Consider the following 25,388-nt stretch of genomic DNA (forward strand, 5'->3'; position numbering starts at 1 on the left):
GCTTCAGGCTTGCAGAGTAGCACATGCCCCTCAAAACTTCTCTTTTTCACAGAGCAGGAGGAACAGTGAGGTTGTTCAGACCTAGGAGAAGCACCTACTGTGTGCAGACAGTGCTGGGGACATTCCCAGGCACTGTTTAGTCTCTGAACCAACACAATGAGGTCAGCATCACCCCATTTTAGAGATGCAGAAACAGAGGCTTCCAGAGATTCGATACCGTGTCTGGGACCACGCAGTCAACAAGAAGCAGACAGGAGCTAGTCTCAGCCACGTCTCCCTCAGTGTCCTGAGATAGTCTCAGCCCCGGCATCTTCTCTTGCTGCCTTATTTTACAGAGAAGGGGCCCAGATAGGGAGAGTGACTCCCCGGAGAACACACAGTAAGCAAGGCAAAAGAGTCTCCAGGATCCCAGGGCAGACAGCACAGCCTGGGGAAGAGCAGAAGCACCTGCCCAAGGACCCAGGGATCTGCGCACAGATGGAAACTGGTTTCAACCAATAAAGAAACCGTATCATTTCCATGGCAGGTCCCTGGGGGCCTCGACACACAGTGAGACACGGCAGAGCCATTTGGGCCTAGACCTTAGGGGATTCTCAGGAGCCCCACAGACTTTGGGGTGCAGCCTACAGGGTGGTGACGCCGGGGCCAGGCAGTGGAGGCTCGTCTGCCGTCACGGAGACGCGGGGCACCTGCGTCAGGAGGACCGACCACATCACAGGCGGCGGCCCCGGGTGACACATCCCACTCCTGGCCCACTGCCTGTGATGTCGCGTTAGAAGTGAGCTGGGGGCAGACAGGAAGCCCAGGGTGGTATCCGGTTCTTGGGGCCACGCTTTGTGCTAAGCACCAGGGTAGAAAGATACCAGGGTGTGGTCCCTGCCTCTAAGGAACCCTCAGTCTAGTTGCAGAAAGCACCCTCAACCCTTTCTATCCCCCCAACACACACTCCCCAGGACAGGCTATATCACCTCAATCTCTCTCGGCTCCACCTTCAGCATCTCTCTGCCACCTACAACCTCCTTACTCTTTCTTGGTCCCCAGTCTTTCCAGACAGACCCGATGTCACCTTCCTATACCAAGTCTGGCCCGAGCTCAATGTTCTCAGCCTGGTGTCTGGGGGTCACTGCCCGGGTCATGCCAACATCTCCCACCCCGTCTTCACCCCACACTGTCCCCTGTGGCTCCCTCCCTGTCTTCCATGCCCCCTCCTGCTGCTCCCTCTGCCCCCGGATCCTGCCCACCCTCAGCGCAGGGCCAACTCTTGGGCTTCTTTCAAGTCCTCTCCACTAGTCAGGCCTAGAAATCGGGTCTCTTTAACTGCCAAGCCTACTATATCAATACTACTCAGACTTTTCCACCAAAGGATACCTTGACGGAAAAGAAAGAAAAGTAATCTAAGGAAGGAGTTCAAATATGCTGGCTCTAACAACATGAAATTTTAAGTCTTATGTTTTGCCATGAAACTTTTCTGTCATGCTATAATATATACATTTGTTTTTTGGTTTTTTAAAATTTTTATTGGAGCACAGTCGATTTACAGCACTGTTAGCTATACATTAGTTTTAATGTGAAAATAATGCTTTTCCTCAAAATTGTAAAGTAAAATTGACACTCCAGAAAAAAAAAAAAAAGAGTCCTCTCCACTATCATCTCAAGGAAACCTTCTCTGGAGGTCAGAGGTTCCTCTGAGGGTTCCAGCGACAACCTGGGTTTATCTCTTTACTGCCCAGACCACTTCTTGGTTAAATTATTTGTTTCCCTGTATCTTCCCACTGTGTCTGCACCCTCTAGCGTGAGCTCTGAGCAAGACATCAGGTTTCCGTCCCAGCCCTGTCACTCACCAGCCTCAGTTTCGCCATCTCTGAAATGGGGACAAAAGCAGGGCCCACCTTGATGGGACTGTTATGATTCACTGGGCCAAGGCGTGTGGAGTGCTCGGCACCGTGCCCAGCAGCAGTAAAAACTGAGCATTACTCGTTAGGTTTTTATTACTCATGTCTCTACGCGCAGCCCAGTGCACAGCCCACAGCGGCGGGGCGGGGAGGGGTGGACCTAATAGATGCTGAATTGTTTAACAGAAGCAAAAGTTTCATTTCCAATTAGCTGAAATGAGCTGGGGCTACAGCATGAGAACTGGGCAGGAAATGGGCATATATGTAGAGAGAGACGGTAGTGTCCTCAGGCTGGCAGAGCACCTCACGGCCACTGCAACCACTGTGACATCCACGTGGTAGTTTAAGCTGGAGCTTGGAGGGAGCCATCTGGGGTGGACTCTTGGCTCTGCCTCTAGTGAGCTGAAAGCCTGAGCCCAGAGCTTAACCTCTGTGCCTTGACTGACTCTCCTATCAAATGGGGATGATACTGGTGACCCCTCCCCTGGTGGCCTCAAGGACAGATGTCACTGGGGGCAAATGACGCACTAGACCCTTGCCTGGCACCAATGAAGCACCCACTGGCCATCAGTCCTAGCTCAGGGCTCACTGTACTCTCCCAGCCCTCAAAGGGAAGTGACGGTGGGGGGGGGGGGGGTCCCTTTTCTCCCCACCTCACCACAGAGAGGAAAACCAAACCAGGGAGAAGGTCCTGAGGTCCTGGCAGCAGAGGCAAGCAGGCCCCCAGAAGTCCTGCCCCTCTGCCCATGGTGGGGCTCATCATACTTCACACCGGAGATGCTCAGGCCAGCCCTGCCCAGCCTTAGGGCCACCCCAGCAGCGGCCAGGGTGACTGAAGCCAGGCTCAGCTGGGGCTGACCACGAGAGCTCCAGGAACACAGGAGGCTGACACGGTCCACAGTCAGGTTGCAGGGGCACGGTTAAGGCCAGAGAGGCCTCATGTTGCAGGATGGGGTGGGGAGGGCCAGCTCCTCCTTCCTCCCCAGTCCTCTGCCCCCACCCTAGGTCTTAGTCCAACCCAAAGCCCACCTCCTCCCTGAAGCCTTCGATTCTTCCTTCCTGTTCTGCTGCCACTCCATCAGCCCAGAGTTCTTGCCTAAACTATAGTAACAGCCTGTCCTTCCCATTGAGGCCTGAATGATCTTCCTAACACACCCTCTGCTCTGGTCACTCCCTTACCCAAAAACTCTTGGTGGCTCCCGGTTGCCTCAACTCCTGATTCAAAGTGAATGTGGTAGCTGAAAGTATGGATGCTGGGATGAGGATGCCTGACTTTGAATCCAGACTCCTTTCTTACTGGAGGGAAGCATCAAAGGTGTTTTGCTTTTTTTTTTTCCCCAATAAATGAAGCTTAAAAACCTCAATATATACCTCAAGGGACATCTGTGAGAATTAAATGAGGTAACACAAGTAAAGTGCTTAGTAAATACTCCAAAAATTATAGCTGATACAATGTTTTAATTTTTAAATTTTGTACAATTGATCCTGAATAGCCTATAGCCTCGGGCTTCCCTAATGGCTCAGCAATAAAGCATTTGCCTTCAAGAAAGGAGATGCAGGTTTGATCCCTGGGTCAGGAAGATCCCCTAAAGAAGGAAATGGCAACCCACTCCAGTATTCTTGCTTGGGAAATCTCATGGACAGAGGAGGCTGGTGGGTTATAGTTCATGGGAGTCACAAGAGTTGGACATGACTAAGTGACTAAACCACCACCCGCTTATAGCGTCAAGTACCATCCCTGAGTCTAACAAGGCTGTTGCTTAATTGAGGACGGTCTAGCCACTGTTCCTTGCTATCCATCCACCAACTATCCACTCAGCCCAATCTTGCCCACCCTCCAGGGCTCAGCTTTTAGAAAGATCCCATGTGGTCACTGCAGGAAGAAGAATGTGGGGGACAGAGTCAGGAAAGTGACAAGAAAACATGGGGGGGACCAAGGGGCCAGGTCAGGAAGAGAGTGAAGACAAGGGGTGACGGAGGAGGGGAGAGAGGATAGGGGATCATGACATGAGGTGGGAGACGGGGGTTTGAGAGAGCTAGGAGGACAGGACAGGAAGCAGCAGGACTGGGGGCTTGTGAATGCAGAGCAGGAGGGGACAGGCTCACCAGGGACAACCTGAATGAACCTGGAGCCTCTGCGCATGCGTGACAGACAGAGGCAGGACTCTTGGTAGGCAGGAGAGGGCAGGGAGGCGTGTCCTGGATGCTAGCGGGGGTCCTGCTAACTGAAGCCACGTGCTGGGGCCTTTTCTCAAGAGTCACTGTCAAGTCCAGACCTCGGCTTTGAGCTGGAGCCTCACAGAAGTCAGAGTAGCAGGCCACCTCCTGCCCAAAGTCACTGACCCTTCCCACCATCTCCCCTCTTCCCCATCTAACAGTCAGCACTGAAGGACTCTAAAGTGGGAGTGAGCCAGGTGTGCTGGTCTCCGCTGAGGGTCAGAGAGGAGGAGAGAACTGGCCAAGCCCTCTGAAACTGGAGGCCAAGCCATGGCTGGGCCCGGGACCCCCACTCCTGGCTGCACACTCTGCTCCCTTCCGCAGTCTCGGGCATCTCTCCTGAACGGCACTGTAGAAGGTTTTCTGTGAATGCCTGGAAGATGTCCGTCCATAGCCTCCCTGCCCCAACTCCCTCCCCGAGCCACTCTCACCCTCCGGCCCACTCAATTCCCTGAACCTGTGGCCACATCAGCCATACCCACCACAGGGCCAGGCTCAGATGGAAACAGACAGGTGGGCTGCTGTCTGGACGGCAGAGGAAAACAAAAGCCCCTGGGGATTTCTGTCCCATCTTCGGTCAGAGCACTGAATCAACCTAGGGTCCTGGCTCCAAAGCCGGGGATGGACCAGCAGTTTGCTGGCCAAAGGGATCCACCCGTGTCCCTTGAAGTCACCCTGGGCTGCCAACTGTTCCCACACGTGCCCACTCAGTGTCTGTTCCCAAGATTAGGAGGGTAGCTGGCCTGCCCGGGGCCAGGGAGGTGGGCTCTGCAGCCTCATGGGCTAGCTAACAGGTCTTGTTCTAGTAACACAAGGTAGTATCGTGATCCTCAACCTCCGCAGGCAACAACCGAGATGCAGCCTGTTCCAAGCCCTCCTCCCCTGCAAAGAGGACACAGAAGCTGAGAGGTAAGGTGATCTGACACGATCAACAGAACAGCAGGGCAGAGACAGAGCTGGGGCCTCCTGGACAGCTGCTCTGCCCCCCACCACCTCCCCCAGCAGTGCTCAAACTTGGGGCAGTCGGAAATCAACTCCTGCAAACCCCTCTCCGTGAACAGACACTTCCTCTTCCTGTGCACGCACCTCGAGAGCCCCAAACCACAGTGATGTCACCACCACCTGTGACCTCACGACGCGACACAGTGGAAACTGTGGGCTCCAGAGTCCCAACCCCCCAGTCAGCATCTCAGCAGAGGGGCACTCATGGCCAAAGCCCAGGGACTCAGAGCTGGGGGGTGGCTGTGCAGAGGCATCGCAGGCACAAAGGCTTCTGCAAGGAACGCCCTCTCCCCACTCAAGGCTTCCCTTTACCTGTGGGATCCCAGGCAGCAGGTCCACAGTGATGCCCACGGCACAGACTTTCAGCCCCAAAGTGCCTGAACATTAAGACGGGCTAACTAGGTCGTAAGGGGTAGGGAGGTGAGATGAGGGTTGTGCATCTTGGCTGCAAGCTGACCAGCAGCCTTGATGCTACTGCGGCCTGAGTCAGGGAAATCATTCCAGCCAAAGCAAGTGGGATTGAGGTCGGCAAGAAGAGAGATTGAGAAGCAGAGATATTAATGGTGGGGAGGGAAGGACTCTCCTTCCTGGGAAAACTCTTAAACCCCCTAATCTGTGGCCTGTGTCAAGCACAAACAAAGCTGATGCTTCTCCAGCACTCCAAGAGTGTGTTAGGATCAGTGCTGTTAGGTTTTATAGAGATGGGGGTGCTTAGGCCCAGAGACGTTAAGTAACCTGATCAAGGTCACACAGTGAGCCGGTACTTCAGTGCACAGATGGAAACTCTGGTCTCCTGGCCCCCAGGCCAGTGCTCCTTTATCAGGCCCCTGCTATCTCAGAAACTACTTGGAGAATGGCAGTCATGGACAGCATGACCGTAGAAGAGCCTTCACAGGGCTTCCCATTTTCAGGGTTACAAGTAAAGAGAATCTTCCAGATTGCAGAGGTCAGAGATGGAAGAGATTTTAAAGGCAGTCTGGAGTCATCCATGCCCTTCTTGCTGACGGTGAGAAAGTCAAGCCTTCTGCATCCTCTCCACAGCAAGGTTATGAGACTCCCCTATTCTATGCCCCATGTCCCCCTGTTCACCCTCAAATGAGATCCAGCTCCTGTCACTCACTGAAAGGAGTAGGGGGAGGGGAGGATTTCCTGACCCCATAGCGTTTGCCACACACTGGGCTCCTAATGCCAGGCAGTTGGGCAGGTGGTGTGAGGAGCCCCAGGAAGGGGGTCTTGAGCAGGAAGCACAGGTAGAAGGCAGGCAGCAGGGAAACTGTTCTTTCTTGGCAGGAGCTCTGGGCACATGGAGGTCTGCCACCCCTACCACGGGGCCCTGGGAATCTGACTCCACGGGGACTCCCAGGTCCAGCAAAGCCACAGATGCTCTAACAACTGCCAATGGGCTGCACAAGTTAGAAAGCACTTTTTAATCCTGACAACCAGCCAGAGAGGTGGGGGATCATTCCCATTTTACAGATGGGAACACAAAGGCAGGCGTCTATAGATGGACAGATATGTCAAGGTCACACAGTCTATAAATAGCAAAGTAACGGGTGAGCCAAGGTCTGTCCACCTCTGAGGCCTGGGCCCTTCTTCTAAGTCATCAATATTGCTTTCGTGGGGCCTGATGGGATGTCCCTAAGCGGGCGTCACAGCATCTCTGCTTCATTCCTGTTTCCCCTGGTAGCACCCCTCTCTCTGTCCTAAACCCCTGGCTTCCCTCCCTGCCTGCTTCCGGGCAAATCACATGCTTCCTGGGTTCCTGAGTCACTGCCAGTGGGTGGCCCTGTCACGAGCCGAGAGGGGGATGTGGGCGGGTGAGCACTTTGGGGAGAGCACTGCTAGCCTCAGCAGACCTAGCAGAGCAGAGGAAGAGCCCAGAGAATCACCCCAGAGAGGAGACAAACTGGAGCCCAGCCCCGCCTGCCACCATTGGCTCTTCAAACTCAGCGATCTTATCCAAAAAACAGGGTCATTACAAAGGTCAGATGAGTATTTTAGGACATTAATTCAATATTTTTTTAGCACTAATTACATGTCAGGCAGTGTTCTAAGCCAGTGGTTCTCAACTGGGGTAATTTTCCCCCAGGGGACATTTTGTAGTATCTGGAGACATTTTTTTTTTCTTTTTTTGGCTGAGCCTCAGAGCATGCAAAAGTCACCCCGCCAGGGATCAGACCTGCGCCTCCTGCAGTTTAAGCACCGAGTCTTAACCACTGGACCACCAGGGAAACCCTATCAGGGGATATTTCCAACTGTCACAACTGAAGGACAAGTACTGCTGGCATCTAGTGGGTAGAGGTCAAGGACGTTGCTAAACATCCTACCACTCAGAGGACAGCTCCCATAGAACCACCTAGCCCAAATGGCAAGAGCACTGAGAATGAGAAATACTTTTCTAGGCTATGAGTCTACAGTAGTGAACAAGTCCCTGCCCACACCTGACTTAACATTTGACTAGAAAGACACAATGCAAGTGAAAGAAATTTAATAGGCCAGGAGTGTTATATAAAAAAACAAAGCAGATTATGGGAGTGAGAGTATCTGGAGGGGAAGTTTGTATGTAAGTTGGCCAGAAAAGGCACCCCTGAGAAGAATTCATTTGCGCAGAAGGAAGTACAGGAATGAGATCAGAGGAGAACATTGGAAGCATTCAAGGTAAAGGGGAAGCAAGTGCAAAGGGCCTGAGGCAGGTGTGTGTGTGTCACACGTTTGAACAACAGAAAAGCAGCCAGCATTGTATAAAGCTAAGAACTAAGTTGATGTTTAGAGCTGAAGGTAACACACACACAAACACCCCACGGATGGCAGTAAAACTCTCCCCCTCCATCCTTCTGGGTTATTCCTCCTGGAAGCACTGATGGTCAAGACCGTAAATGTCTCCCAGCCCTGGAAAAGAAGAGTGCTCTAGAGCCACTGGGCCAGGCCCCAGGACCAGTGAGGGCCACATCCTCAGCCAGCAAGCAGGTTCAGCAAGCAGGCAAAGGGACATCCCAGGACAGTAGGTACTCTGGATCACCCACCTCCACCAAAGGCCGGTATCTCTAGGCCAAACTGGAGGCCCCCAACCTCTCCCCTAATTCAAGCTGGCCCCAAGCAAATAATAAGGCAAACAGAGGTCCCTCAGCCTCAGGACTTCCAGGGGAAGGTAGGTCACCCAGCAGGCAGAGGTCCCCTCAGCCCCCTCCCAGCAACAACAGAAAGCTGGACAGCTGGGGTCCTGCCCACCCCCATCGGTCAGCACCAATCGCCCACTTAACCTGTCAGCTTTACTGGCATTTCTTTGTTGAATGAATGAATGACTAGATGAATGAATGATGCATTTCACACCAGCTGGCATATACAGCTTTTAAAGGAAGCAAAAACCCAGCTGGCAAAGTGATTCTCCTGCACGTGTAGTCAGTTCCAAGTCTCCATGGGGCTCTTTCTGCAACGAGCTCTGTTACACCCAATATAACTGGACATCACTGAGTGCCAGGGACCCGGCTGGGGGCAGGAGGGAGACACAGGCATGGGGAGAGTAGAGGGAGAAGGGCTTTGGAATCAGGCAGACCTGTATTCAAATCTCCTCACCCGCTACCCTCCAGTTCTACAATCCTGGGAAATGTAACCTCTCGGAGACTCGGTTTCCACATCTCTAAATGGGAAGACCACCTTTTAGGAGCTGCTATAAGGAAGGTTTCAGCAAGACTCTGCAATTAAATTCAATGCCTAGTACCTGGCACGCAGTGGGTATTCAAAAAAAAGGTGTTGTGGTGGTGCTAATAATAAGGAGGAAGATTGCACAGAACCTGTCCTCAAGGAACATTCCATCTACTGAAGTGAATAAAACACCAGATTAAAAAATAGAATGACATCTCTCCGCAAGGGAGATGAAGGGCTGGGAGTTCTAAAAGCAGTTCATCAAATTCAACTGGGAAACTGAGGAAAGGCTTTGGGGTAGGGATAGGGGGAAATGTGTAAAAGACCCTGAAGGATGGGGGAGGGGTTACCATGGAGAGGGGGCAGCGTGGAGTGTGAAGATACACTGGCCTGAGAGTGAGGCAGCAGGGGCAGCAGGTGGGGTGGAGGGGAGAGCAGTTTCTGCCTTGGTCACTGGGGGCCTTTTGCTTCTCAGGCAAGGAGAGAGGTGCTGTACTTTGAGGATGGTTGCCCCAGCGATGGGACAATCCTGGGAAGGAGGGAACAAGCTGATATGGGAGCAGGTCACAGAGGAGGGAAGCGAGAGACTCAGGCAAAGCCCTCTAACAACTCCAGGATGAGGGGCCACTGTCCGGAAGAGAAGCCTCACGCCTCTTCCCCTCAGGAGCTCCCATGACCCAGGTTTGCCGAGGCAGACAATGCCCCTAGTCTTGGTACCCTGCAGGCAGGCTGGGGACCACAGCCATGGGCATCCATACTCAGGTCTCAGAGTTGGGACTCCCCTGATCTCTGTTTACACAACAATCTCTGGGGCAGCGACCCGCCCCCACACCAAATGTGAATGAGTCTGTTCTGATCTGACAGCCTCCATTCTCTGCCCTGGAGAACTGGACTCTAAGGTATCTTTAGCCTTAGCCTGTGAGTCACCTCACATGAGTCAATGCCACCTCCTACTTTCTTCCCTGGTCAAGATGTCCAGACAGGTCAGTACACACCCATCCATAAGATCATGAGAAGGAATGAAGGCAGACCTCCTCATTTGCCAAGAAGGGAAAGGAAGAGATGTCCTCTTTAAGGGAAGAGCACCCTCCCATGCATTTCTATGAAATACAAGTTTGCGGAGCCTCAGTTTTCCTTCTCTGCAAAATGGGACCATTCAGTCTTACCAGCCACAAAGGGCAAAGGAGGAGCAGTCCTCTGCACACTTTCCCTTGCTGTCTAGTGACTGCAGTCAGTACTGAATAACAGCTCTGGGGTCTCTGCTCTCTCTATTTTCCGGGAGCCCCTTAGAGATCATGTCAGTCTTGACAACCAGCCCAGAAGTCCGCCCTCAGCCTTGTCCCCAGATCCTCAGGGAGGTCAGACCAGGGGAACTCTAGGACCGTATCTTCCTCCCCATCACCCCAGAGTCCTGACAGGGCAGACTCTGAAGTGGGGTCTGGGCAAAGGTCTCAGAAGACAGCCCATGGTCTGAATGTGCCCTTATTAGGCACTTACTGCACACCTGCCCTATTCTTTTAGAGGCGCAGCCCCAGTATTTCTAAGAAAGAAGAAAAGCATTGCCCAGAAGAGGAGGAAGTCTTCTGAAGAAGGTGCCGGGCATCTGCAGTGGGGACAGCGCCCCAGTACAGTTCACCACCTACCCTCACCCCAAAGCCACCCTGGGGAGGGCAGGGGTCGCAGGGGTAATGGGAGCTGGGGTCCAGAGTCTGGGTGGGATGTGTCCAGAGCCCGCTGGCTGGCCACCAACGCCCTGGGCTGCGCTGACTGAGGGACCAGGGTGCGACCCCCGACCGCGGTGTCCAGAGTTCCAGACCTCGGACCTCTGGCGCACGTGTGCCAAACCCGAGGTCCCCTTAAGGTTTCCAAAGGCGCGAGCGTCTGATCCTGTTTCCGTGGCCCGGAGTCCAGCTCCCGTGTCAGGGCGCCCCAGGGGGACGCGCGCCAACCCGGGGGTGGGTGGGATGGCGTCCCCCGCGGGGCCGCGCGAGTCACCTACCTGGGCGGGCACGGCGCGGCCCGCGGCCCAGAACTGCAGACCGACCGCCAGCGCGGCCCAGAAGGCGGTGGGCGCCATAGGTGCGGGCGGGTTGGCCAACCCCTCGCGCCCTTGAGCGTCCGCTCCCGCGCCGCTGCCTCCGCGCCTGCGACTGAAAGCGAAAGCCGGTGCGCGGCCGGAGACAGGCCGGGGGGCGGGACCGGGCTCAGACACACCTCCTTGCCCTCCTCCTGCACCCGCCCCGCGCCGGCCGCCCTGCACCACAGCCCGGACTCTCACTGGAGTCTGTCCGCCTCGGCTCTGGGTCCGGACCTCCAGCGTCAGCCACTCCCCGCCCGCCGAGACCCTGCAACCTCCTTCTAACATCCCCTCCTATTAGGATCAAGCTTCCCAGAGGTGGCGCGGGAAACCCTCAAGGGGGACAGGCTCCTACCAAGCTTGTGGTTGCCCCGAGGCTTTGCCTGCCGACCTGCCCTCGTCCACCTACCCCTCCCACCCGCGTCAGGCTCTCCACTCTCGTGGAGGAGCGGGGCACAATTTGGGGAAAATATCGCACCAAACTGACACGAGTTCAGCTAGGGGGGTCCTAGATTATTCGCTCATTTAGATTTTAGAGCTGGCCCACCTGAGTCTGAATCTCTGCATTAACCTCAAAGAGAGTCTGAAGATGGAAAGTTATGGAGTAAACATACCGCAGTATATATTGGACTTCCCTGGTGGCTCAGCGGTGAAGAATCTGCCTGGCAATGCAGGAGACGCAAGAGACACAGGTTCAATCCCTGAGTCAGGAAGATCCCCTAGAGAGGAAATGGCAACCCACTCCAGTATTCTTGCAGTGTTTTTGTCCCATGGACAGAAGGACCCTGGCAGGCTACAGTCCAGGGGGTTGCATACAGTCCCTCAAGACTGAGCGACTAAACAACAACATAGTATATATTATATATGCAGGTAAACTTATAATGTAAGTATCTAAGTAACTTAGTAAGCTCTGTGTGCATATTAGCTGTTACTTCTATTCTTCATCTGCTCATTTATCCTTAAACATTCTTCATACCCTCCTCAGAGTGAGCCTGGCCCTGCCCTGACCTCCTTGAGTCCCCAGTCGTGGTAGCAAACAAGTAAACAGCGACTGGGACAGAAAACTGTCCAGGAAGCTGTGGGGGCCCAGAGGGGCCTGGCCAAGGCCAGGGGCCACAAAGGCTGGTTTTCCTGGAGTTTACATCTGAGCATCCATTCTAGCTGCCACTCTGAGTGCCAGGGCTTCTAATACCAGGACCAGCCCTGAGTGACCAAAAAGTTCCACCAGCCCCAGGAGTCCTTGTCCCTAGTACACAGGGTATTTCGGTGGGGGGCAGGGTGGGCAGGACTTTGTTCTCTTCCCTCACTGCCCCAAGACAGGGGACCCCCTGCTCTGGCCACCCACCCCAGGGATGGTAAGGATGATGCTTCTAAGCACTGAGTGAGAAACTGGGAAGTGACCCTTGGGGGATGGAAAATCCCACCTCCTGGTCAGGAGACTGGGAAATAACCTGATTCCCACACATTTCTGAGACATGGGCCATGCTGAGGGCGAGGCTAGCATAGCCCACAACATTAACTCTGTAGAGAGGGTCAGCCTCTAAAATTGGCATGAAGATTTCTTCTGGCCCTTACAAGTCTTGTCTGGGAGCAGTTTGAAGAACTTTCTTATCCCTGAGAGAGAGCCAAGACCAGGAGCAGAGTGACACCTCCGTGGATGTCCCCTGCACACCCCAAACCCAGTGGGTCCCGCTGACTCATTCCCTCCAACAGCTCCCCATGCCAGGGAGCAGCAGCACCACCACCACCCCAACCGTGGGGATCCTCCAGGGATCCCACCTTCCAACTCAATTCCACCAGCTGGACTCCAAGAGGTGGGTGACAGCCAACCCAACAGGAAAGCAAACCCTCTATCTAGTGATCCTATGAAAGTGAAAGTGTTAGTCGCTCCTTCATGTCCGACTCTTTGTGACCCCATGGACTGTAGCTCGCCATACTCCTTTGTCCATGGAATTCTCCAGGCAAGAATACTGAAGTAGGTTGCCATTCTCTTCTCCAGGGGTGCCTGAAGCCAGCGTGAGGAATTCCACCCATGACAAGGTCAAGCGACAGAGATCTGATGGGCAGGGTCGAGTCAGATCTCAGGTTTTCCCCCTGGCATTTCCTGAGCATGTACCCCAAAAAATAGGAATCTGCCTGCTTTTCCACTCTTTTGACATTCTCTGGAAAAAGTCAATTCAGGGCTTTAGTCTTCTGCATTTGAAAGGGTGTTTCAATCCAAAAACCCCTCTGATGGCTTTCTAGCCTGCCTGCAGGACTCTACAGCTGCGCGTGTGATTGTTTGAGGCCTCCTGACGGCAGGAGGCACGGGAAGCTGAAAACATCCTGGGAATGTAGGGGCTTCCGAGGAGTCAAAATCATTAGAATAGGACTGATTAAAGGTTTCATTTGTTGAGCCAATACTTGCTGCCAAATTTTCATATCCTTTATTTTTAGATACAGTTGGTATATAGAAAAACAAGCAGTACACCTGGTATTAGCAACATTAGATCTTTGAGTTAAGTACCTTCTTTGTTATAACCCACTGCGCCTTTGTTCTATAGAGACGTAACTTTAGTGCTTTAAGGAGATGCAGATTAAAGAAAAACACTTAGGGGAAATGAAATTAACATTCATTAAGGAAGAGAGCCAAAAAGTGTTAACAAGCCTCTTGGCCAGAAGATAATGTAAATCACCTGAGACCTTTTGTATTCAAACAGATATACAGAAAGAGTCTGGGCTGCGAACGCTACATAATTTTGTATTACCCATTGATCTATGTATAATCAAAAGTATAAAAGGCCTTGAAGGACAATAGAAGGGGAGCCAGTCGCTGGACTGGTTTCCCCCGTGTCTCTTCACTTCAATTTCAGGCTGAATTTCCATCTGGGGCGCAGAGGCTCGCCAAGTCTACTTACTTGCCCTGGCTGTTAAGACCCGTGTGAAAGGGAGCCTAAGGCGAGGCACCCTTAGATATTCAAGCGAGTGCCAGTGGCCCAGCGTAGATGGTGCAAGTTCCTTGTCTGGAATTTTATTGGTCTTCCACGTAATCCAAGTTATTCAGCCCTCTTTCTCCACTTAATTTTCCTACTATACTATTGTTTCTTAATCTAATCTTATATTAATAAACGAATAAGTTTTTCTCATGCCAACGCCGTCCCCACTTCGAATTCCCTGGATCCACCGGGGCTGGACCCCGGCACAGAGGATCTTCCTGACCCAGGGATTGAACCCAGGCCTCCTGCATTGCAGGTGGGTTCTTTGCCATCTGAGCCACCAAGAAACTTAAGGCTGGGCTATACAAGGTACTTAATACAGAGGAATTGGTTATAAAGATGTTAGAGAAATTAAAAGAAGAATTAGGGGAAAGGGATACTATTCCAAGTTTAGCAACTACAAGAAGCCACCACCATCTCTGGGGCTGGAAGTGGCATTACCAAAGCCAGGAGCTGGGGCATCTAGAGTCATCTGGAAACATGGAGGAGACAGAGTCACTGTTAGAGACAGGGCATGAGCAGAGGGTCCTGGCTTCCCCCGTCCTCTCACCCTCCAGTCGCCCACCAGTGCCTCCCACTGGCCAAATCTAAAATAGGAGCCATTTAGGAAAGGAACCTGAGAGATGTAGTTTGTTGAGATCATCCCACTGCAATGGAAATTAAAAGATGCTTGCTCCTTGGAAAGAAAGCTATGACAAACCTGCTGCTGCTGCGGCTATGTCGCTTCAGTCGTGTCTGACTCTGTGCGACCCCATGGACTGCAGCCCACCAGGCTCCTCCATCCATGGGATTCTCCAGGCAAGAGCGCTGGAGTGGGGTGCCATGGCAGCATATTAAAAAGCACAGACATCATTTTGCCAACAAAAGTCCATATAGTCAAAGCTGTGGTTTTTCTAGTAATCATGTCATACACATGACAGTTGAACCCTAAAGAAGACTGAGTGCTGAAGAATTGATGCTTTCAAATTGTGGTGCTGGAGAAGACCCTTGAGAGTCTCTTGGACTGCAAGAACAAACCAGTCAAACCTCAAGGAAATCAATCCTGAACACTCATTGGAAATACTGTTGCTCCAATACTTTGGCCACCTGATGTGAAGAGTCAACTCTTTGGAAAAGACTGGGAAAGACTGAGGGAAAAGGAGAAGGGGGCAGCAGAGGATGAGATGGTTAGATGGCATCACTGACTCAATGGACAGGGATCTGGGCAAACTCCAGGAGATTCTGAAGGACAGGGAAGCCTGGCATGCTACAGTCCATGGGATCACAAAGAGTTGGACACAACTTAGCGACTGAACAACAACAGCACTACAATGAGGGTGGGGTGGGAGTAGGGGCTTGATAGCAGGGCCTGGAGCTGAGCAGAGGCAGATAACCGGTGAGGGTCTAAGGAGAAAGTCTCACTCCTTATTGGGTTTGTTCTGGGGACCTGTTCTTTCTGCATGAAATCCTGGGCAAGTCTTGGAGCTTTTCCAGGCATTTCCAGGCAAGTCACCAGATAAGAGTCCAGTCCTGCCCTGGGGACTCGACAGAGTTGCAGTCTTTTATCCAGGGTGGAGCTTCTCCCTTTGTCCAACTGAACCCTGGCAGGAACCTGCCTAGGAGTGGGAGGACCCAACGACTTCTCTCTTGACCCTGCCAAATGTGTTTTGTAGAAAGGTTTTGGAAGCAAAGGGCGCAGTGTTTCATGGCAGCTAGAGTTGTCACCACCACCAACACCACCACCCCACACACAAACACACTGGGGCCTCTGGGAGGCAGTTTCCGGCTCATTCTCTCTCTTGGGGCACTCTTGCACGTTTCTAGGAGACCTGTTTACTGATTGCTCTGGCCATAGCTTCCCAGCACCCCAGATGCTTGAGCTCCCCAGATGCTTGAGTCTCCGGCTGACCACAGCTTACCATATCCCCCTTGTCCCCTACATGAGTGGTGGTCTCCAGGCTTCTCCTGCCCAAGGCTGCTCCCCACAGGAAGTGCTATGGGTCAGAAATAACCCAAAGGTAGTTTTCTCCCTGGAGCCCATGGTTGTTGCCCCTTCGACCTACACTGGAGCAGCCTGGCTCCCACCCACGTACCCTGTCTCATCCCAACTCTGCCACTTTAGGCCCTTCCAGCCACAGGCTCCAACTTACATCACCATCTTGATCAGGCATCTGCTGTGTGCCAGACCTGGGGTGCTGGGCGCTTAGTAGTACACAAACAATAAGAGTCTCCCATAAGGGGCTTCCCTGGTGGCTCAATGATAAAGAATCTGCCTGCCAACACAGGAAACACGGGGTTCAATCTCTAATTCGGGAAGATTCCACATACCACGGAGCAACTAAGCTTATGCGCCACAACTACTGAGCCTGTGCACTAGAGCCTGGGAGCTGTAACTACTGAGTCCATGTGCTGCAGCTTCTGAAGCCCACATGCCCTGCAGCCCCTGGGGCTGCAAGAGAAACTACCACAATAAGCTTGCACAATCCTACTAGATTGTCCCCACTCGCCACAACCAGAGAAAACCCTCCCAGTGATGAAGACTCACCACCACCAAAAATGAATAAATAAAACAGTCTCCCATCAGTCTTGTGGTCCCTAAACGCCAGCAATGTCAAACTCTCAGAGTGGGCCTGGTGCCCCTCCTGCTTGCCCGGAGGTTAAGGGGAAGCACCCTCGCCTCTCCCTTGCGAGGCAGCAGGGGGCGCTCATCACAATGGTGACTCCTTTCACCCCCTCCCCAGTCCTTTTTCTTGGCTTCTCCAACCGGACATCTTGTTTCAGCACTGGGCAGGCAATGGCCAATTTCTGCATTTGACATTCAGTCTCTTAGCATGACCTGTATCGGTGGCCCAGGACTCTCTTTTCCAGATGGGGTTTTGGTCTTAGAACCCAGCATATTGTACACACCACTGGTGCATCCACAACAGCATGGGAGGCGCCTGGAGCACCCTGCCAGCTGGATCACTTGGCCCCTCTCCTCCTGCCCCACAGCCTGGCCCTGGCTTTGACTTTGGCCATTTTTCACTTGTGATGCTCTGATGGCCTCCAAACCAGTCCCCTGGCCTTCAGGCTCTGTTCCTCTCTTCAGTTAGCCAGGGTGTGGCCAGGGTCAGCTCTCAAAAGCGTAAGGCAGTCATATAATTCCCTCTAGTCTAGTCATTCTCAACCAAGGAGTGATTTTGCCCCCTCCTTCAGAGGACATTTGGCAATGTCTGGAGACATTTTGGTTTCTCACCATTGCAGGGGGCAGGGACTACTCGTATCTTATGGCTAGAGACCAAAGAGGAGCTACTAAATACCCTGCTGTGCACAGCAGAGCCCCCTGCAATGGTGTTTTGCATAACAGAGAGTTTTCCAGGCCCAAATGTTGATAGTGGTGAAGCTGAGAACCAGTGCCCTAACCCATGGCTCCCCGCAGCAGAATTGAGCTCAGCCTCCTTGGTGAGATGCTGGAGACCTTCATATCCTGGTCCAGCCTGCCTACTGGGTGGATCTCTTGCACCATGACCCCCACCTCCACACTCTAACCACCTTGGACTCCCTAAAGCATCCTGAGTTCCCACCTCCATGCCTTTGTCCACCTGGGTCCCTCTGCCTGGGATGTTTTTCCCTCCTGTTTGCTGGATGATCACCTATTTGTCCTTCAAGTCAAAGCACAACTCTCTCTTCTTGGTGAGACTTGCCCTTAACCACACCCCACCAACCTAAGCAGGGTTTGGTCCTTCCACAGACCTTTAGCATGACACTCACTTGGGTATGGTTAGTCACTTACATGTCTCCTTTCCTTTCTTAGTAATTGTGATACTAGTAGTTATTAGAAGTCTTCTCTGGGCCAGATGAATTACACACATTGCTTTGCAACAGAGAGGTCCAGCTTATATGGCCAGTAAGCGGTACTTTCTGTATCTCTCAGTCTTCTCCATGAGTGGTGGCCTCCTGCCTTCCACCCAGTGCTTGCTCCCTGTAGCAAGCATTATGGATCAGAGAGGACCCAAGACTGGCTTCCTCCTAGGAGCCCACAGTTGCTCTTCACCCTATACCTGAAGCAGCCCAGCTCACACCCATGCACCCTGGCTCACTCCAGCTCTACCACCTCAGACACATCCAGCCATAGGCTCCAACTCATGTTGTGATTTTTATGAAGCACCTGCTGTGTGCAGCCCTGGGGAGCTGGGCACTGAAAGTGGAAGCAGATGAGCGTCTCCATCAGTCTTGTGGTCCCTAATCGCCTGCCATGTCAAGCAAGGGGATTGAAACACGTAGCCAAGGAGCTCTGCTCAGCTGACTGCCTCTCGCTGCTGGACTGTGTGATCCTCAAGGGCGGAGCAACTTGGTCACAGTTCAGTTCAGTTCAGTCGCTCAGTTGTGTCCAACTCTTTGCAACCCCATGAATCGCAGCACGCCAGGCCTCCCTGTCCATTACCAACTCCCGGAGTTCACTCAAACTCACGTCCATCGAGTCAGTGATGCCATCCAGCCGTCTCATCCTCTGTCGTCCCCTTCTCCTCCTGCCCCCAATACCCCCCAGCATCAAAGTCTTCTCCAATGAGTCAACTCTTCGCATGAGGTGGCCAAAGTATTGGAGTTTCAGCTTCAGCATCACTCCTTCCAAAGAAATCCCAGGGCTGATCTCCTTCAGAATGGACTGGTTGGATTTCCTTGCAGTCCAAGGGACTCTCAAGAGTCTTCTCCAACACCACAGTTCAAAAGCATCAATTCTTCGGTGCTCAGCTTTCTTCACAGTCCAACTCTCACATCCATACACGACCACTGGAAAAACCATAGCCTTAACTAGACAGACCTTAGTCGGCAAATTAATGTCTCTGCTTTTGAATATACTATCTAGGTTGGTCATAACTTTTCTTCCAAGGAGTAAGCGCCTTTTAATTTCATGGCTGCAATCACCATCTGCAGTGATTTTGGAGCCCAAGAAAATAAAGTCTGACACTGTTTCCACTGTTTCCCCATCTATTTCCCATGAAGTGATGGGACCGGATGCCATGATCTTTGTTTTCCGAATGTTGAGCTTTAAGCCAACTTTTTCACTCTCCTCTTTCAATTTCATCAAGAGGCTCTTTAGTTCTCTTCACTTTCTGCCATAAGGGTGGTGTCATCTGCATATCTGAGGTTATTGATATTTCTCCCAGCAATCTTGATTCCAGCTTGCGTTTCTTCCAATCCAGCGTTTCTCATGATGTCCTCTGCATATAAGTTAAATAAGCAGGGTGACAGTATACAGCCTTGACGTACTCCTTTTCCTATTTGGAACCAGTCTGTCGTTCCACGTCCAGTTCTAACTGTTGCTTCCTGACCTGCATACAGATTTCTCAAGAGGCAGGTCAGGTGGTCTGGTATTCCCATCTCTCTCAGAATTTTCCAGTTTATTGTGATCCACACAGTCAAAGGCTTTGGCATAGTCAATAATGCAGAAATAGATGTTTTTCTAGAATTCTCTTGCTTTTTCCATGATCCAGTGGATGTTGGCAATTTGATCTCTGGTTCCTCTGCCTTTTCTAAAACCAGCTTGCTTCCTGATGTTCAAGCTGGTTTTAGAAAAGGCAGAGGAACTTGGTCACAGTCCCCTCTATTTCCCTGGTGGCCAGGTGATACCTGGAGTGGAGGCTCAGTACAGTTGAAGTGGGTGAAGGCTGTAAACAGGATGAGCGTGTGCAGGAGACAAGAGAGGGGTGAAGAAGTGAGTCAGCAAATGAATGGTTGAATGATTGTCAGGGTCGATGCCCCGGAATCCTGTCCAGTCCAATCACTCCTGGGCCCTGTGCACCCAACCAGGTCTACCAGACCATGTACCTCAGAGACCCCTAGCGCCACAAGGCAGAAAGACCCCACTTGCTCCTCGGTAAAGGGTGGCAGGCTGGTTTCCAGGACACAGAACCATGGCCCTCTGGTCCCCAAATCAGGGGCAGCTTGTACAGTGTCTGAACCCTGGGGCTTCCTGGAGCTTCCCCCACTTTCCAGTGCAGCCAGTAGCTCTCAGAAAACCCCCAGCCATCTTGCACACACCACCCCAGCAAGCAGATGCCTGTGCTTCACAAGCTGTGTAGAGGAAGGCTCAGCCCAGCAGGCATCATGCATGACAACAGCCAGCCTGTCCACCAATATTTATGAAGCAACTACTGTGTACTGGGTGTTCGCATTTGGAGGAACAGCTCTGCAGCTTCAGCCAGCAGCAAGAGGTGGTATTAGAAGGCATAGGTGGTCAGAGTGTTTCAGAAGACATTGCTGAGGGTAGGCTTGGAGGGGTGGTTTACACTACGGGGGAGTTCTCAGAACTGGCCTTCAGCGGGACTTGGTCTGGGGCGAGTTCCACTGGGATCTTGTCTTAGCAGGACCCCACTGCCAGCCTCACCCAGTTTGGCCGACAGACTGAGCAGGCGACCTTTTCTCTTTTCCCACTGTCCTGCATGTCTCAGTGCCCTGGATGCTCAGGGCCAGCCCCTTGATGACTCATGTCCCAAAATCTCACAAAGGAAGTAGCACTGGGGTGAGCCACAGCTCTGCAACCGCCTCCTCTCTGTCGAGGCCTCCCACCTGCCTTCCCGCCTACCTCACGGACACATCTTGTTGGGGAGAGGGGTGAAGCTGGCCAGGCCAAGCTGGAGGCTGGGGACACTGCTCCCCTCCCCATTTCCTCCTGAAGAAGAGGAGGGCAGCTGTCCCTCCCCATGACCCTCAAAGAAGACCCCAGGCAATTTGGAGAAGGGAGACTGCAGGCCTCCTCCTCCCCCTGCTCCACCACAACCTCCCTGTTCTGGATGGCCTCTTCCCAGTAATCGATCCCCAGATTGACCCCAAACCTTCTAAAGACCCTGAGTTTCTAAGCCCAGCAGGTGGAGGCCAGCTCAGACTCAGGGGAATTCCCATCCTAGCCCCCACCCTGTGTGCGGGCCTAGAACATCTAGAACATGAGTGGGCTGGATTAGATCAGGGCATGGGAGGCAGACTGCTTTTAGCCTAAGTGCCAACTCAGCTTGGTGATAGTTGCTAGGGCTTCATGTTGAAAAGGATTCTTTTAAATTAATTAATTAACTTGGCTGCACCAAGTCTTGGTTGTGGCATGCAGGATCTTTTAGTTGCAGTATGTGGGACCTAGTTCCCTGATCAGGAATCAAGCCTAGGCCCTCAGCATTGGCAGTGTGGAGTCTTTGCCACTGGACCACCAGGGAAGTTCCTGAAAAGGATTCAGCCTGCATGTGGACTCTGCATGAAAGGATGCTTGACCAAGTAGCCAGGTGTGCACTGGGTGGGGAGGGGCAGCCTCAGTGGGTCACCTGGCCTCTGCCATCTCTGGACTAGGTCCTAGCGCCCCTCCATCCTGATTCTGACTCTGATTCAAGTACTCTGACTTCCATGAGATGTTGGCTGGATTCTAACCCCCTGCCTTCAACTGTATAGAGGGGACATACCTGTCCTGCAGGCATGACCACCTTGATCCCACACAGGGCCTTCCACAATGGGTAGGTCTCCCGTTCATCCTTCTGCCAACCAAGCTGCTGCATTTTAGATCTGTCTTTTAAACTTACAATGTCTTTGTTTTGATTTTTTTAATTAAAAAAAATCTCAGAGTGTATTATAAAAATCACCCATATTCCCACTACCCAGGGTTGACCAATGTTAACAACCAGGCCTGCCCTCCTTCCTCTCTGACCTTCTATCCTAACACTTGACCCTCTATCTTGCTGGTTGATCCTGAACATGCGAAACACCCAGATCACCTTTCCTCCAGATGCCTGCGTGACTATGCCCTCACTCTGGTCCAGTCTGCTCAAACACCACCTCCTCAGAGATGCTTCTCTGAACCTCCTAGCTAAAGCTGCTTGTCTTTCTTTCTTTAATGTTTACTTATCTATTTGACTGCGCCTGGTCTTAGTTACGGTGCAAGGGATCATCCCTCTTTATCGCGCCAGGCAGGATCTTTGGTTGTAGCATGTGGGATCATTAGTTGAGGCATACAAACTCTTAACTGCAGCATGTAGGATCTAGTTCACTGACTAGGAATAGAACCTGGGGCCTCCTGCATTGGGAGTGTGGGTTTCTAGCCACTGGACCACCAGGGAAGTCCCCTAAAGCTACTTTTCTTCATAGCGACTGGTATAAGTTCTCTATTTGTTTATCTGTCTCTCCTGTGATGGCAGGAACCATGTCACTTTTGTTCTCTCCTAGCTCTCCAACCCCTACTAAGTAAGCAGCGCTGGCACTGATTCAATTGTTTTGGGATTTTTTTTTTCCTAATCGTAGTCTCTCAGTACATTTTTGTTGAATTATTTTTTTGCTTCAGATTCTTTGGTAATTAAAACCAAAGTCCGTCTTGACCCCCAGCCCCTGGTCTAGTCCCCTCTCTTTGCCTGCAAAGGCAGCTACTGGGAGACAGCTCAGATGCCTCTGAGTCTGCCATGTTGCTCACAAATCTTTTTTCTGCCTTTTCATGTGACTGGATAATGGGGAGGATTATTAAACGCATGTTTCTGTGTTTATACCAATCTACCAGGCACATGCTCTTCTGCCCCTTGGTTTTTCCCCCCCACCGCCCCTCGGGTGTGTTTCTGAGAACTTTCCGTGTTGTTGAGTTCAGACCTGGTGCTGCCCCGCACGCCCGCCTGCCCCCCTGCCCTCCCCCATCTGTTTACCTGCTGCCCTTGAACTGTCAGGTGTTTGCACTTCTGGCCCAAGGCACATTCTGGAGCCTGTTTCCTGAAGCATTGGATTGAGGGTTTCTCTGGGTGGTAAACCCAAAAAGTACCATAGCACTGCCAGGCAGTGGGGTTCACACTGGTTCATTTTTGCTAGGTCCTGGCCAAGAGGCCTTACCGTTTACACTCCCACCAGCAGCGAGAGGAGACTCCCTTCCGCGTGCCCAGTTCTTTTCATCTTGTCAGCAGGTTTCTTTTTACAGTCCTTTGTGTTTTCAAAAAGCTTTCAATTCTCCTACCTCCTTTCAGCCTCATCAAGGCACTACCCATATTCCTTTCCTTTGAAGGATGAGTCTCTCCTCCCCCAACCCCCAACCTTCACCCCACTACCCTCTACCCTCATTCCTGCTTCCCATCCACCCTCTCCACTCTCCCAACTGCCACCCACCCACCCACCCCACTCTCCAAACCTCACTATCTCTCCTTCAGGGCCTGGAGGAGTCAAGAAGCAGCAGATCCCCACTTTCTGGTTAAAGAAGCAAAGACAAGGACTTCCCTGGTGATCCAGTGGTAAGGAATTCGCCTGTCAGTACACGCAATGTGGGTTCAGTCCCTGGTCTGGGAAGATTCCACATGCTGCAGGCGCCTAAGCCAGTGAACCACAACTACTGAAGCCACGTGCCTAGAGCTCATGCTCCACAACGAGAGAAGCCACCACAGTGAGAAGCCCGAGCACAACGAAGAATAGCCCCCAATCGCTGCAACTAGAGAAAGCCCATGTGCAGCAATGAAGACCCAGCACAGTCATAAAGAAAGAAAGAAAAGGACTTCCCTGGTAGTCCAGTGGTTAAGAATCCACTTTCCAATGCAGGGGACGCCGGTTCGATCCCCGACTGGGGGACTAAGATCCCACATGTCCCAAGGCGACTAAGCCCTCGAGCCACAACTAGAGAAAGCCCGCATGCACAACGAAGGAGCACGGAAAGGAAGACCCAGCGCAGCCAAAAAAAAAAGACTCAAGAGAAAAAGAATATCTCCCAGACGCACTCTGGCCTCAGTTTCCCTTCCTCCTCTTGAGTTCTCCACCGATTACAAACGGGGCCACCCCCAGCCTGGGCAGGAACCCGAGCCCCTCCACCAGCCCCTCCTCCAGCCCCTCCCCCTTTGGGTAATTGATCCCTAGCTATTTGACAGTTTGGTCGCTGATGTGAATGGAATCTTTTTTTGCATACCTTCTCTCACTCTCAGGTACAATGGATTCAGTGAATCATACTCCTCAGATCTAGCCTTACAAGCCTCCTCTCTGGCTTTATTTCCCTGTGCCCCCCCCCCCCCCCACACCTCCGCCCCGCTCCAGCCCCTGGCCCCTGGCCCCCACCATAAACACAATCCATGTGTCCTTGTAAAGCTCACGCTGGTGTCTGTGGGTGTTTGAATTTCTCTGAAGTGGGACTACCGGATCGTGGGGTCATCGTGTGCCTATTTCAAGAACATTGCCAGAAAGTCCTCTGGGATGGCCACATCAGCCACACTCCTTCCCACCAGCAGGGTAGGAGGGTTCCCCTTTCTTCCATTTCCCTCAAACTGGCTATTAGCCAACATTCTGATTTTGGCCAGTTTGATGGGTATAGAGTAGAAGTCACCGTTGTCTCATTTGCATTTCTCTGAATATTCGTGGGTCTGAGCACCTCTTCACTACTTAGTCATTTGGGTTTCCCCTTCTGTGAACTGCCTATTCATATCCTTTGACCATATTTCTATTATTTCCTGTCTTTTTCTTGTAGCTTTGCAATAATTCCTTGTATATTCTAGATATTAATTCCTTGTCATTTTTAGATATCACAAACACTTCTACATTCTGTCATCCATCTGGTGTCCTGGTTTCTACTGTCCTTTGCTGATTAAAAAAAAAAAACAAAACCTTAGTTTTAATGTAATCAAATCCATAAATTTTTTGCCATTGGGATCTCAGTCAAAAAGTCCTTTCTCACCGTGGATTTAAAAGTATTTTCCTATGTTTTCTTGCATCAGTTTTATGATTTTATACCTAGGTCTTTAATACAACCCAGATGATATGTGGTATAGAAGATCTAGAGACCCAACTTCATGTTTTCTCTACAGAGTGAGCCAGTCTTTCCTATATCTTTGGCCAAATAGTCCATTCTTTAATCACTGATCATAATTACATGGGTCTGTCACTGAACGACTCATTCTGTTCCATTCATTCCTGCTGATGGGCTTGTTCCACATAGGTTTTTTTTTGTTTGTTTTTTTTTTTTTTTGCAGGGCTCTGTAGAATGTATAATAACTGGCAAAGTGAATCTCCTTTGCTCTTTTTAAAAATTCACTTTATTCTACAGGTTCTTTATTCTTCCATACACATTTTAGAATACACTTGGCCACTTTGACCACCTGCCGCGAAGAACTGACTCATTGGAAAAGACCCTGATGCTGGGAAAGATTGAAGGCAGGAGGAGAAGGGGACGACAGAGGATGAGATGGTTGGATGGCATCACCGACTCAATGGATGTGAGTTTGAGCAGCCTCCGGGAGATAGTGAAGAATAGGGAAGTCTGGCATGCTGCAGTCCATGGGGTCACAAAGGGTCGGACATGACTGAGTGACTGAACTGAACAGAACTAAGTTCCTCAAATTCCAGCTAAGATTTTAATTAAGGTTGCACTGAATTGATAGGTGAATTTGGGGGAGAACTGACATCCTTGCATTGTCAAGTTTTTCCGTTATCAACATGATATGTATACCCTTCTTTTATTCGAGGCTTCTATGGTTTTAATAGTTTTCTTCCCCAGCTCTGAGCATTTGGGTGTGGCAGGTTGCAATTTGTCAGCACCCCTCCCTAACTCACCACCTTCTGCACCTGGGTTCCCATTTGATGTTTGCAATAACTCCGGGCAGGCTGAATGGCAAGACCTAATAGCCCAGCTCTGTAGATGAT

The 25,388-nt window shown here is 51.6% G+C and overlaps 1 protein-coding gene across 1 annotated transcript in view; it reads right to left on the reverse strand.

Annotated features, from left to right (window-relative positions):
* TNFRSF1B (TNF receptor superfamily member 1B) overlaps positions 1-10,886 on the reverse strand; it is a 35,522-nt gene extending 24,636 nt beyond the window's left edge. The window contains exon 1 of the mRNA XM_052653729.1: positions 10,753-10,886. Coding sequence (XP_052509689.1) covers positions 10,753-10,830 — 78 coding nt within the window. The 5' untranslated portion in view covers positions 10,831-10,886. The remainder of the gene's footprint in view (positions 1-10,752) is intronic.
* Between the last annotated feature and the right edge of the window lie 14,502 nt (positions 10,887-25,388).

The sequence above is a fragment of the Budorcas taxicolor genome, chromosome 16 (genome assembly GCF_023091745.1).
Source record: "Budorcas taxicolor isolate Tak-1 chromosome 16, Takin1.1, whole genome shotgun sequence".
NCBI lineage: Eukaryota > Metazoa > Chordata > Mammalia > Artiodactyla > Bovidae > Budorcas > Budorcas taxicolor.